The sequence below is a fragment of the Ruditapes philippinarum genome, unplaced genomic scaffold (genome assembly GCF_026571515.1).
Source record: "Ruditapes philippinarum isolate M1 unplaced genomic scaffold, ASM2657151v2 ctg12259_1_1_1_1, whole genome shotgun sequence".
Classification (NCBI taxonomy): domain Eukaryota; kingdom Metazoa; phylum Mollusca; class Bivalvia; order Venerida; family Veneridae; genus Ruditapes; species Ruditapes philippinarum.
The window spans coordinates 1-14,393 of NW_026860432.1; the positions used below are offsets into that span (position 1 = coordinate 1).

A 14,393-nucleotide genomic window follows, 5' to 3' on the forward strand; every position below is an offset into this window, starting at 1 on the left:
AAAATTAGCATGAATCTGGAGCATTCTTGCTTGAAAGCAGATTGATAAAATGGTAAAAAAAAATCTTGTTTTCTTGATAACTGATTATGAACTATACAGTAAAGTTAATAACACTGGTGAATGCTAAATTTTACAAGTTGATTCATCTTTTATAAACAAATAGATAAAAACGATTTTAGAAGATTAAGTCTCTGTTTCAAATTGTGCAAAAAAAATCTGAAGGGAAAGACGATTTTAGCATCTTTTTATTATTATTTCCGAATTACATTTTACACCCTTTGTAAAATCTCTTTAGTATCCTTTCAAATCTGGCTTGGGTATGTCCCCAAATTTCTCAACCACTCCATTGTCACATGACAGCATGATAAAATAAGTTATGGCAGTGTCAACGAGCCATAAATATACTAAAACACTTGTGTTTAGACGCTGCCCCTCTTACATTAGTAATTTAGATCTGTATTTGTTCCTTTATAATTTATGATTATCGTGACTGTTTCTGTTTACAATAATCCGGACCAAAGTTTTGCACACAAAAGAAAGATGTTTTTTTTTTTAAAATATGATTTATATTTTTGTTTTGCAATATCGGGTATGGTTGCGTTTATAATTTATTGTTTTTGTACTATTGGTACCAGTGTGTTGAAATTACTTTTGAGCGATAATACGATGTTATGATTAATCATTTTGCAATAAATTTAGGTTTTTTTTCTAAAAAAAGTGTATCAATACATTTTTTTTGCATCCCGCTCCCTTTTTTCACAGATAACCTTGCAATGTATTTATCATATCAAATTTCGCAATGTCATCATGACATAATCCACAAGATTTTTACAAATTGTCCAAACTTTTAACGTTATAAGCATATTAGAATTTCTTTTTTCAAAATTCGTTTTCGTCCGTGGTTCTACTCAGGTGGCCGTTTGTGCCTTAGGTCTTCCGCCACCAGTAAAGCTGGAAAGTCCCCATATGACCTATATTAAGTTGGTGCGACGTTAAACCTTGAACCAGAAACATTCAAGTCGGTACTTTCCCTTAAAACACATGATTTCGATCCTTAACTCCGCAATTCTTATATTTTCTTTGTTACGGTGGCAGAAATTTTATTAATTTTAAGAAAATACAAAAATATTTTGATTTTCACTTTTTGTGGTTGGGAAGTCAACAAACTTTAAAATGTTCAATTATGTTCAGTTTAACACAGTGCAAACATTTTTTTTTTGCCGTTCGATTTTATATGAAAACGTTAATTAGTCAGTAGACTTTTAAATAATTCTTTTCTAAGATTTCATGTTGCACCATTACGTTGGATATCTTATGGCGACTTTCCAGCTTTACCGGTGGAAGAAGACTTCGGATGGTCCTCCCTGCATTATTTTAGGCACAAACAAGCAGATGTTTTTAAAATGTACTGGGATAAACGTAATACAAAACGATTTTGAGCTTTAAACTTATTCGAAAAGCTAGTTTGCACGTTAAAATGCTGTCAAATGTCCCAGTATTTGTTATGATCATTTTAGCAAATTGAGCGTGTATTAATTACTCGCGTGTTCAAATCCTCAAATCAAAGACAACATTTTGAAAAAATATTCTTTATTCTTCTTTCTGTAGCAGTTTTAATAGGTGACATTGATACATTAATTGTTCCTTCAACAACCATATTGTTCTGCATATATTATTAAAGTATATCAAAGAAATAACCCAGTATGGTGTTACGGTTGCGAAGGTAAATCTTAAACAAAGTAGACGACCATTTTCTGTTACTTAAACAAAGGTGATTAAAATTCAGTAAACCAAAATTTATTGGAATAAATCGGACAACAAGGTAGCTTAAAAATAATAAAGGAGGTATATATTGCGAGCACGAAATGAGTTTCTATGATCACGATAACGCGCATGCAGTTCACTCGAAATTTTAGAGATATATAAAAAAGTTACTCGATACCTTAATGTTAAACAGAAGATAAATATAAAAAGCACCAAAATGAACTTTAAAAAAATGTGGTCAACTTTTAATAAATATCAAATATACATTCCAATTAAAGAAAATACTAGAATTATAAAGTCTTCAAAATGTTTGCTATGAGAATATTAACATTGATTTGTGTAAGATTCTACAACTAATGACAAAATAAGTAATTCACATTTGTTGTTCGTTTAACATTAGAATTTGAGATCATTGTATCAACAACTATTATTTAAAGCACACCCATTTGTTTGTTTTTATAGATCTGAAGATTATAAGACTCGATACTGATTGGATTATTTTTAAGATTGAACGTTATCTTTTGGGATATAAGCTCAGTGTAATGAATAAATTTGTTTAGGTTACAGGACTTTTTCTTTATGACAAAGTCACAATTATAATTAAACCAGCGCATAATTTTGTCTTTTTGAAGAAAAATCAAAATCAAAATGAAAAACACTTGGATTTCAGTTATTATTTTGGTATTTTTCAGTGCTTTGGAGAATGGAGGTAAATAACTTTACGAATAAATGTAAGATTTATTCGAAATCAATATCTTTTTATTTATAAATGACGACTCAAGAAGCATGAACATATATTCAATTACTGTCCTTGCAAGCAATAAAATTTACTGTTCTCTCATTGCTTTTTCTTCAGTTAAAAATGAATTTGTAAAAAAATATAATTTTCTTAAAACATCTCAGATAGATAATGATATAATTATTTACTAAATTGTAGATGATACAATCAATTACTTTAATAATGATAATATTAATTTTTTGAAACAAATTTTCTGTTGCAATATAATACATCAAAATCAATATGAAAAAGATTTGTCCGACAAATAATATTGTTTTAAAAATATTTAAAAATATTTAATTATAATGAAAAAAAAAAGAAATGGCCTAGAAATGAAGGTGTCCGTGAATCATCTTGAAAGTCAATAAGATTGATTACGTTATTTTGCACGTGCGCTCAATTCTGGAAAAATAATACCGAGTAGCAAGACGACCAAACTTGCATAATGAACTAGATCTTGCCATGATGACATTGAAATACACAAGTTTTTATAATTATGTATAGTTACAAAGATAATATTCTTGATAGTATAATGTTAAAACAGGACTTACTACTACTATTCAGGCTAAATTAAATTCAGATTACATGTAATTTAAATGCACAATATCAAATAAAAGTATTGTTCATGCATTCACTTAATTATTACTTTTTGACATATTTCAACTGGTTTAAATCTTTTATTTAATTAGTTAATCTGACCATCATATTTTAAAGTTAAATGAGAACAGTTTATATTGTGAACACAATGTGAACTTGTTTAGCTAAGTATAAGAAACATTTAAGTTAAGCGCAAAGGAATAGTTAGATCAATAATTAAAGATTTAAACTTATTCAACATTTGCGTTTGATTTCCATTTGCATGTAAAGGAATGTGTCATCCTAACGATAAGATAATTTTTCTATTATAAGATCATTTTAAACACTACTCTTTATCAAACTATTAAAGAACATCACATAATCTGATATAAGTTAACCCTTATTCTATTTTAGAAACATTGTTTTTTAACAAATTGACACATTCAAAAAGCCCGTTCATATATTTTCACTAGAAAAACAGTGAAATATTGCTTAAACTGGACATTATCAAAACACATATAACATCATCTCAAACAGATGCAGCGATTACTGGTTGGACAGAGCCATCAATTACCGGGGCTGCAGATGGACCAGGAACTCTTACTGTTCCAGAAGATCAGGCACTCAATACAATAATTGTGACATATGTAGCCACTACTGATGCTGCCTCCATTACATACTCTCTTGTAACAGCTGTTACTCCATTTGCTTTATCAGAGGCTGGTGAGCTGACAATAACAGCTGCGCTGGACTTTGAATCAGAGACATCTTACACTTTACACGTCAAGTTCGTATGTTTTGCACTAATTTCAGTAATATGTTTGTTTTTTCCAAAGGGTTTAAATGTAAATCGATTTAAAAACATTCCATTTGAGATTAAAAAATATGACAGCATATTTTTAAGCGAAAAAGAGAAGCGATCAGCTGGTTTTGAGTTATCTGTCCTTGAATTTGAAATTCTTTCATTCTTTTCAAGTGCAGATAATTCATAATCAAGATAACCAACGCCTTATTTGTGTACCTTTTTGTAGCTGAATTTCATAACAGTGATTTTTAAATTTCAAGAATCGGTATATAGTATATTTTTTCTATACTTAAACCTTCGCCAATTGTATTCAAAATAAGCAGTTCTAAAGAAACTCCAGCCCCTCGTCTAAATTGATTGAGTTGAGTTGTGAAATTTCATGAAATTTGATATTATGAATACATATACTGAAATCAACCAACAATCATTCATTAAAATTTTGATAATCATAGCAGCATAGCTGTTTTTTAACATTTTTCTGACATTTTTTTTGTCTAGAGCTGAAGATAATAATGCAGGTGTTGGAACTGCAACTATCGTAGTAACTGTTACAGACGTGGTTGACACTCCTCCAGTATTCTCAGCCACATATACCCCATGCATACTTGACGGTTCACAAGAGGGTATTACATTGTACTTCGAATGTTGCATAATTGAAAAAATTAAATTCAGTAAACACATATTTGATTTAAGAATTTATTTTTATTTATTATTTTCATCAATTGAAACAGAATCTATTATTCATTTAAACTACATGAAAAGTTTTTTTCCATTCAGTTTGTCTAAAATATGTTTGTAAGCAATATATTTTTTCACCTCTCTTTTGTTTGCTTCTTGATTGTTCTTAAACAATAAATTTACCAATATATATCTTTGTGACAAATGCTGGTGCTCAGACATGATAATGCTAAGGTTATTCTCTATTTTAAATTAGATGCAACACTAACAACAGTTCAAGCCACGCCCGCAGATGGTGCCACCATAGCTTTATATTCAATTACTGGTAAGTAACGCATATAATTTCTTATAAGTGCTCTCGGCCATGTGTAGGATTTGTACATGCCAGCTTTTTGCATATTAAAATGACTCGCCATAACTTCATCTGGTGATGTTTCTTTATTAGTTTAGATATTTTTCAATAGTTTAGGCGGTACATTATGTAATGTCAACAAACAGTGTATGCTTATATATAGTCGTCAACTGTTTTAGTGACTTCTAAAAGTGTTATTTTATTGTCATTAATATATAATACGATACCGAATGACATCTCTTTCCGATACTTCAAGCAAGGATACCTTCGTTTTAAGCTTGTTCAATATTTCATGTCCACTGATTAACTTTTTAAAATTATGTTTTATAGCAAAACGAGGGATGGAGCTCTCACATTCTCTCGATATGTAATGAAAAGTTTCACGTGATCTCTTTTAGATCGAAATCAAGTTCTATTTATATGGAAATATACATTTAATTGGCGATATTAAGAACGTTTACATTTTCTTGAATGTCTATTGAAAATGTTTCTTCTATAAGTATGGTCACTTTACAAACATCAAGTTTTGTTGACCCTCACAAAGTTTTAGGTTTAATATTCAGATTCTATATTTGGTAAGGTCTCATTTACTTACATATGATATAATCAATCAGAACGTTTATTTGAAAGAGAAACCCTATTCTTATTGAAGGTACCGTATATCAGTTTTCTTTTTCGGGAGCATCCAAATTTCGTTATATCCGCGGGCAATAAATATCGCGAAAAATAAATACGTTAAAAGTTATTTCAATTTGATAAAATAAATTCTATAACTTGATTACCTACTTAAGTTTTGCTACCGTCTTAAAGCCTGTCCCAAAACCTTAAAGATAAAAACTTAATTTAAATTCCTTGTCTTTTTCTTTCATGTTTATAGCGTCCCCCTTTACAATTTTCTCACCTCCAAATAGATTATATTAAAGTAAAAAACGTAAATTATCCCGTATAAGATTTATTTCTAAGAAAGTTTTTATATTTATAAAAAAGTAGTCGCTCAATACAGATATCAAGATTATTATTTGTGAAACAATCCTGAAATGAAATCAATCAAGAGCTAAAGAATACCAGTAGACAAATTGGCATTGATATCTTTACATGGCATACGAAATGTAATATCATAATATAATTATCTTTCTATTTCTTTATGTTAAGATGGTAACATTGGGCCTGCTTTTAAAATTGATGCTACGTCAGGACTAATACAAGTTGCAACAGGATTCACCTTAGACAAAAGTACGCTGGCAACATATGAACTTGCAGTTGAAGCTACAGATGATGCAACTCCAACTAACACTGGGACGACAACAGTAACTGCTACAGTTAAAGACGTCTGCGACAACGGTTCCTCTTCTGTTACATTCAGTGCTTTCTTGCTTCTTCTTTCCTTCCTGGTAGCCAAGGTGTAAAGGAAACAAAGAACATTTGAAAAAAAAGGAACAACGATAATGATTTTTCTTCTTCTCTTTCTATCATTTACGTATTTGTCATAATATTTGTTTATTGTATTGTTTTTTTTTTCTCTTATAGAAATAATTGCGAGTTAAAGACATGTTAACAAAGAAAGGACATATCATACAGTTTCCAACATGAGCTTTAATTATATAAGAGCAAGTCACATCAGTCTATTCAAATAAATTTCTGTACAAATCAAACTTCAATTACACTTTCATATCTTACAAATAATCATAACATTTTAACCGATTTTTCATTCGATATTGAACAAGATACTTCTTTGTATAGAAACTATTAACATTGGTAAACAGTTTAGTCTCGCTATTAAGACCATTTTGGGGCCCCTGTAGAAGTGGTCTTATTATCGATTCGGTCTTATTTTAGAGACCTATGATATGTAAATCTGTAATTGGTGGTTATCAGTAACCATTGAAATCGCTGCAGAAATATAACAGTTTGAACAACACAAACCTTATAAATCTATAATGTGAATTGGATTTTTAGATTAAGTTTTATGAGAATGTGAGAAACGGAGAAATGAGTTTGCTATGAGATATAATTGTATCGATGTGAATTCTTTCTCTTATGACCATTTTCTTGTCTTAAATTGTTAGGATTTACACTGACGTTCATGAACAGGCTAAATCAAACCGAGCCTGCAACATTTTCAATTTTTGTCGTTTTGGACGTTTTTAGGGGTTCCATTTTTCTCTTTTGAAACATTTCTGAAACATGTATTATATTTTTCTATGAAAATAAAAGAACTTAATATTCTGCACTAAGTCTTGCTGATTTTATTGTTTTTTTTTTCAGTTTTAATACCAGGATTTGTAAACAAAGACAATAATATGTATGTCTCTCTCGTCCCTCACCCATACACTCACCCCAAGTCAAAAACCCGAAAACAGGACAGTTTATATATTAGATGATTTGCAGTTGATTAGTATACAACTTGGAATTTGAGCTAAAATTGACAATGACAATGCTGCATAATGAAAAACCCTCAATTAACGACATAATATGTATTTTGCTATTGCGTGGTCGTGTATTCAACTTGATTAAAGAACAGTGTACCTTCATCACTACTTCATTGCTATCGGGTTTTCTAACAAAAACAATAGTTATCTGAAAAAGAAGTGTGTTTAAACCTACACATTGTGCATGCATTATGCGAGATGTTTCCTTTATGTAAAAAACTCAACTTTATTTCGACAATATATTTAATAAAAATCTATGCACTTTCAAACGTTTGAACCAAGTGATGTTCTAACACACGTCATACTTTAGTCTGATCTAATGAATTAAATTCCATTTTGATTTACAAGTTTGAAAACCCGTATAAAAATCCATTTTGTACTTTATTTTATCTAGCTTCGTTTTCATTTCCAAAGGCCAAAACATCCATATCACATCTATTTTTACTCCATGAAGTGTTCATTTTCCGAGTCATATTTTATTAAAATAAAATTCATTTTGAACTTGACAATGTTGGTTCCATTTCGCTCCCACACAGGTGCAAAATTTTTGGTGTACCAGTCTTATAGAATTCGGTGTTGTATAATATTAATATAATGTTTTTTGTACATGATGTACTATGTAATATACATGAACGTCCAGTATTTATAGTTACAATCTTCAGAAACTTCTTAAGAAAAGAAAAATAAACATGCAAAGCTCACTGAAGACTTTCCAATGTCATTTATGGTTACATAACATATCAATTATGAATATTTAAAAACGGCTTTTCTTTTTTTATAAACGCTACAAATCATAACAATTCGAGGTCTGAACTCGGAAAAAAATTTTAGTTACACTTTTGCACGAAACAAATAATTTAATTGGTCCATTAGATACGTTTTGATAATAGCTGCTATCTTTTTTTTTCTCTCTTAGTTCTTATTCATATATTGTCAACAAACTAAATTATGTTATTGTCACTTATGCGTGATAAAAATCAGATTTAATCTGATCAAGAAGAAGTCATCTTAACAGTGAATGCTTACCTTTATTACACTTACCCTGCTTGCAACGAAAGTGATTAGCCTTTGCTATCAGTCATTAACCATCAATCAAACCGAGCCTGAAACTTTGTCAATTTTCGTTGTTTAGGGCGTTCTTAATAGATTCCGTTTCTCTCTATTTTATTTTGCAGTCTGACCAGACTCTATGCTGATGGAAGCCTAATTATAATATTTTGATACTAAAATCTTTTAAACTTTAAATTGGCTAGTACACACATTCAGCTAGGTAATGGGTTGTTACCCAAATTGCTTATTGAACCAGTTTAGAAATACGATAGGTCTACCCTCAATATAACAGTTTTGTAACTAGGATACATCCAACTAAATTTAAACCTTGATATAAATATGTAGTATGTCATGCTCGGTCAGGTGTAAATTTCAGAGTGAAGGATTTTACTAAATATTACAGGTATGGTGTTTAAAAAACTTTAATTTTATTTTACTTCGTACATTTCAAAGGCTCATGAAGTTCTAAAGAATGTACATTTTGTTATGTTAATCCGTCTAATTATTTTCAATGACAATTTAATGCTCTTCCTTAGATCATTATATCATTTAAGTATTATCTCCCCTATTTATACTATTTTTACAAAAAGTCGCTGATGTGATTCTGAACATTCAAATTTATTTGAATCAAATCAACAAAACATATATTTTTTACACATTTGTTTTTATCTTTTTCCCCACATGTTTATACCATATATATGCTACTTATGTTTAAACACAGTTATTCACTGTTAAGAAAGTATGGTCACTTTCGATTTTAACCAACGGAATAGACTGTGTCAAATCTGTATGCATTTTATATTCGTTATTTAATACTTCAAGAACGCTGCACTTAAATTGCCTCATGCAAGAGTTATTCATTAAGTTTGTAGAACACGGCATTTTTCTATACAATTCAAGATTTCAATTGTCAGTTGAATAGTAACAGCTGTTGAGTAAACAAGCACACTTTGGCGCTTACTTATTGTTTGAAAACCTATACACAAAGGCTAAAATGGCAAGGATACACAAAAGCAAAAATAGCAAGTGAAAATACTGAGCTCAGAGCAAAGACAAAAATGGTAAGTGAAAATACTGATTTCAGAGGAGTCATAAAGTTCCTCACTTAGGAGGGCACAAACTTATATCGCCGCATGGCTTATGTGTATGGCGATAAAAGCCCGACGTATTCCACAGTGGCAAAGTGGTCAGCAGAATTTAAACGTGATAAAGACTCCTCAAAAGATTTCAAAAATTAATGCCAGATCGTCCTGCCTATGTCTTCAGCTAAGAGCTAAACGACAATCTTGATAGAATTTCGCTTTTTGATCGCCGAATCAAAGTTGCCAAAATTGTCCTATCATTTGGTATTTCAAATGGAAGTATTTACACTATAATCCATGAAAATTTAGACATGTCAAAAGAATCTGCCAGGTAGGTACCAAGAAATCTGAACATTTAAGATCGTCAGCAAAGGGTAGATTCAAGTCAAGAGCTTCTGAACTTGTACAATGCCAATAAATATACTTTCACACTCGTAACATGATATTTGGCTTCCCCTCTGAGATCTAAAGTGTCAATGCGACGATAGCACCCTAGATCACTCTCATTTATGAAATTTCGTATCAAACCACCAGACAAGGTATTGGCAGCGTTTTTATGGGCTTTTCTCCTAAAAAGGAATTATATTGATATATTACAAGCCTGCTGGTACTTCAATTACAAGACAATAGTATGCCAATCGTATGAAACAATTTTGGATTGTTATTAAAGACACACGAAGGGTGGGGGGGGGCTAGCCTTGCATTAGCACTTGTGTCCGTCTATTGCATGAAAATGCCCCTGTGCACAGTCCAGAATTGTGCAAGCCGCTTTTTGTGATTGCAAGTTTGAGCAGTTAAATCATAAGCCATACAGGTCAGGCCTGGCCCAAAATGATAATTAATATATTTAAAATTTGAAGTCTTACTTGATTGGAAAAAGAGTTCGGCACGGTTATGAGCTGTTTCACAGGCTTGGTTTTGGGACAAAACAGACGATTTTTATTTCAAAAGCATGGGCTGCTCAAACGAAAAGTGGTCCAAATGGATTTAAGTAAACGAGGCTTATATTAAAAAAAAGATATTGTTGAAACTATCTTCTCAACTTTAAATTAAAACCCGAGTTCTACTTACCTAATTAACTCCCCTGATATATATATTTGAGTTTCATGCCACAAAACAGAGTAAGCAATCAAATTAAGCATTACGTTATTTATATGATGAAGTTAAAAGAAAACGGACCACTTTTATAATGGCTAATTAACATGTACTTAAACAATCTTTTTTTATATTTACAGTTAAACCTGTAAGAAATGAAGTTATAACAAGCAACAATGAAACCTTCACACGAAGTATGGCAACAACTAATGAGTTTTGCCACAGAACGGATAAATACAATAACTGGGTAAAAGGTGTAACTGGTCTTAAATATTTGCAAAATGGCTTGAGGCCATTTACAGAAAAGGTTATTCAAAATGTGCATACAGATATTTTGCATACATATGGAAAATGTGGAAATTGCATATTAGAAAATATTTCCCCAGCACATGCAAAACATGGATGTATTCAACGACGGAGATGCAATTGCTCAAAGAAAGATACCACACATTGTAGAGTTTGTAGTGCAGTCTATGACAGAATAATTATAGAGCATCGCTTCGTGGATCCTAATTGGGATATTGATTTTCTGAATTTTTACAACGACCCCTGGCAATTTGCAAGATGTTTTATGACAAATATGGCAAAGAAATCAAACACTACAGCAGAGGATGCTGACGAGGGTTGTCTCTTGAGTATAATCATAAATGGTAATTTCTTCCAGAATAAACTGGATATAATTGTTGATGGAGAAAATGACATCTTCACGAAGGTTCGAATACTATTTTTCTTTACTTAATAAACTTTCCTTTAACAAAGTGCATATATAACATTATTTTTTTACTGTAATGCCAGTCAAGGCGACTGTTTAAAACGCCATTGATAAATAGTTTTATATGAAATGGTATTGTACTTTTATAAAGAATAAAAGGAGAAATATAAATTGAAATTGATATTGATCTGGATATATGTGATGTATCAAATTATTTATACATGTACATTTTTCCATGTAGCATGGACGGTTTGTTAATCTTATTGTAGTAATTAAAGTGGCATTATGCCTATCCAATGTAAATTATGCGTGAAAAGGTAAAAACTACATAATTTTACAGTTTGCAATAATAGTGTGGAATTTTATATTTAATATGTAAAAATTATCAATAATCCGTGTGACCCTCAGACATTTCTTTAAATATCACTCGGAAACGTTCAATTTAAAAAGGAGTTGGACAGTCTTTTTATATGTATGTATTCTTTATATATTATCCTTAACACTTGACAATGAAAACAATGACATTATATCTCTTTATAACATTATAATATAATTATAATATAATTTGGGATTTCAAATATCTTAAGATACGTAAAGCAAGGAATGTGATGATGCACAACATTCCTCAGCTTTCAGATGATGAAGTTGAGGGATATTTAAAAGATATGATAGCAGTGTTGAAAGATCCTAAGGCACTTTTGTATGACTCAGAAGCACAAGCTGCTGTCACACATTTAGAAACAGTAAGTTCCTTAAAACTTATTATTCTATAAACAATTCAAGTATTCATTATTCGTTTGGTTTTGTTTGATAGACATTTTTTTTCTAAATTGCATAAATACGGTATTTTTATGACTTTTGAACTTTTATCCTTTACATTTTATTTTTCGCAATATTCTACTTGGTATACCTTTACCGTGCTATATATCTTAGATAGACTTTTCTAAGTTCAGAATTAGAAAAAAACATTCATCATTTCCAGGGTAATTTCAAAAAAGGAACTGACTGAAATGCGAACAGTGCAGGCCATGACTGTGCCGACTGATCTTTGTCAGCAATGAACGTATTTGTGGTTAAGGTTTCAGTCAGAAACACGAGAGCTAATTGTCCTTTAATTTAGAATACAAATAATAATCTACTAATAAAACTTCATTTTTAAAAGTTCTTATTAGATATCTAGATATTTTCATCTAGGGCTTATACATAAAACATATTCTAGCATAGCATAATTGACTGAATTATTTCAAATGTTAACAGAAAAAATGGCCATGAAAAGTGTTTTGACATTTCTTTGACTCATATTTTCAATTATTAATCTATTAGTGGTTTTGATAGTTATTATAAGCTTATTTTATAATATGCATTTTCACTTTTACATGATTTTCACGTGTAAAATAGATTTGGCTTTTAAAAAAATGGTATATATGACTGTAAAAAAAGGCAAAAAAACTTTATGTTTTCTTATTTCAAAAGCTATTAAATACACGACTTATCTTGACAACTGACATGGAAAAGAAAGCAATTGAAAGTACACTGTCAGTGATTGAAGACGTTGGCACACAATGTGAAGAAGTATCAAATTTACATAAAATTCGATTTCAAGAAATAGTAGAAAAAGAAACACTGCGATGTCAAGAAAAATTGCAAGATTTGACCAATGAATCGATAGAAAAAATACGAAAAGAAACAGATAATTCTTTAAAGGGGTTGCAAAGAGAGCGGAAGAATGCAGTAAGTTGTTCCTGTTGTGTTTTTCTTCTTTTTTGTTTGTAAAACAGTATCTTTTTTTTTACTTTTTAAACGAATCTATATAACAGCCACCGGAAAAATCTTTGCACCACCGGGATAGTGGCAAACTTTCACTACCCATTTATACTTGCCCTAAACACTCAAAAAATCATTTCATCCGAATAGATTTAATGTTAATTATTAATAATTGACTTCATTTAAAGCTATTTTTAATTTATTTCTTATCAAAAAATTGTATTTTAAAAAAAAATTCCGGGCGGAATTTCATGCATTTCCGATCGGAATTATGCTGTCCGGGGCGGAATTATTTAAATTCCAATTGGAATTTAATTCCAACATTATTATTTATTCAACGGGAATTTCAATTTTTTTATGAAAATTGTCGAAAATACATAAACACAATGCTTAATATGTATTTGTATGCATTTTCTTGTTTGAAATCACACACGTCTATTTAAGCATCTCTTTTCGGAAAATCCGATCGGATTTTTTTCCAATTAAATTTAACTGGAAAAAAATCCGATTGGAATAAAAACCCAACTGGACATTATTCCAGTTGGAGTTTTTTTCCCAATACTTTTTATCGGAAATAAATCCTATTGGAATTAATTCCAATTTAAAAGGAACGGAAATTAATCCAATTGGAAGGTAATTTATATTAATATTTAATGTAGTTTTTTTATGTACTTCCGGACTAAATAAAGACAAAATATGGGCCGAAACGTGTTAGAGCCCGATTTTTGCACACCGGGCGGCCGATTTGATGTAAATATCTAAACTGCTGACGAATGATGATATATATGATAATTTATATAAGAAACTGCTAACTAGTTTTAAAAAAGAAGCGTTATCAAAAAAACTGCTGACCAAGTTAGGTAAAGAAGGAAAAACATTTGAAAATGTCAATTAGGTGTCAACTAGCGCTATTAGTGTTATTCTAGGCGACGTCGAGAGATGCTTGATAAGACGTATTTTCAAGATGACACTATTACAAATAATAAATATTGATATATAAATAATAATTGATATATTTCTCAATTTCTATTATTAAATTATCTTATTTCAGTATGTTAATGAAATGTCTTCTATGTGATATATATTGAAAAAAATTAGAAAATGTAGTCATAATATGGTGATCTTACATAGAAAAGAATATCATATTCCGGAAAATATATGAAGTGAGTGGGTGAGTGAGTGAGTGAGTTGGTGAGTGAGTGAGTTGGTGAGTGAGTGAGTGAGTGAGTGAGTGCACTCATTTTTTCATTCATTCATTTTTTCATTCATTCATTTTTTCATTCATTCATTTTTTCATTCATTCATTCA

The 14,393-nt window shown here is 30.5% G+C and overlaps 2 protein-coding genes across 2 annotated transcripts; both read left to right on the forward strand.

The window, feature by feature from the left end:
* Window positions 1-2,320: 2,320 nt before the first annotated feature.
* Window positions 2,321-7,164, forward strand: LOC132760054 (protocadherin Fat 3-like). The gene is made up of 5 exons (XM_060751938.1): window positions 2,321-2,473; window positions 3,656-3,905; window positions 4,422-4,546; window positions 4,858-4,926; window positions 6,106-7,164. Exons 1-5 carry the CDS (start codon window positions 2,413-2,415, stop codon window positions 6,357-6,359), a joined length of 759 nt encoding a protein of 252 aa, XP_060607921.1. The 5' UTR covers window positions 2,321-2,412; the 3' UTR covers window positions 6,360-7,164.
* Window positions 7,165-9,302: 2,138 nt separating this feature from the next.
* Window positions 9,303-13,052, forward strand: LOC132760053 (uncharacterized; the record flags this gene model as incomplete). The annotated part of the gene is made up of 3 exons (XM_060751937.1): window positions 9,303-11,321; window positions 11,909-12,064; window positions 12,795-13,052. Coding segments are annotated over exons 1-3 (930 nt in total), but the record flags the coding sequence as incomplete, so codon positions are not given.
* Between the last annotated feature and the right edge of the window lie 1,341 nt (window positions 13,053-14,393).

Excerpts from the sequence above, each read along its gene's own strand:
- LOC132760054 (XM_060751938.1), top strand. The coding sequence starts at position 2,413 with ATGAAAAACACTTGGATTTCAGTTATTATTTTGGTATTTTTCAGTGCT. Across the intron at positions 2,474-3,655 it reads CAGTGCTTTGGAGAATGGAG|ATGCAGCGATTACTGGTTGG; the intron begins GTAAATAACTTT and ends CATCTCAAACAG. Across the intron at positions 4,547-4,857 it reads ACTTGACGGTTCACAAGAGG|ATGCAACACTAACAACAGTT; the intron begins GTATTACATTGT and ends ATTTTAAATTAG.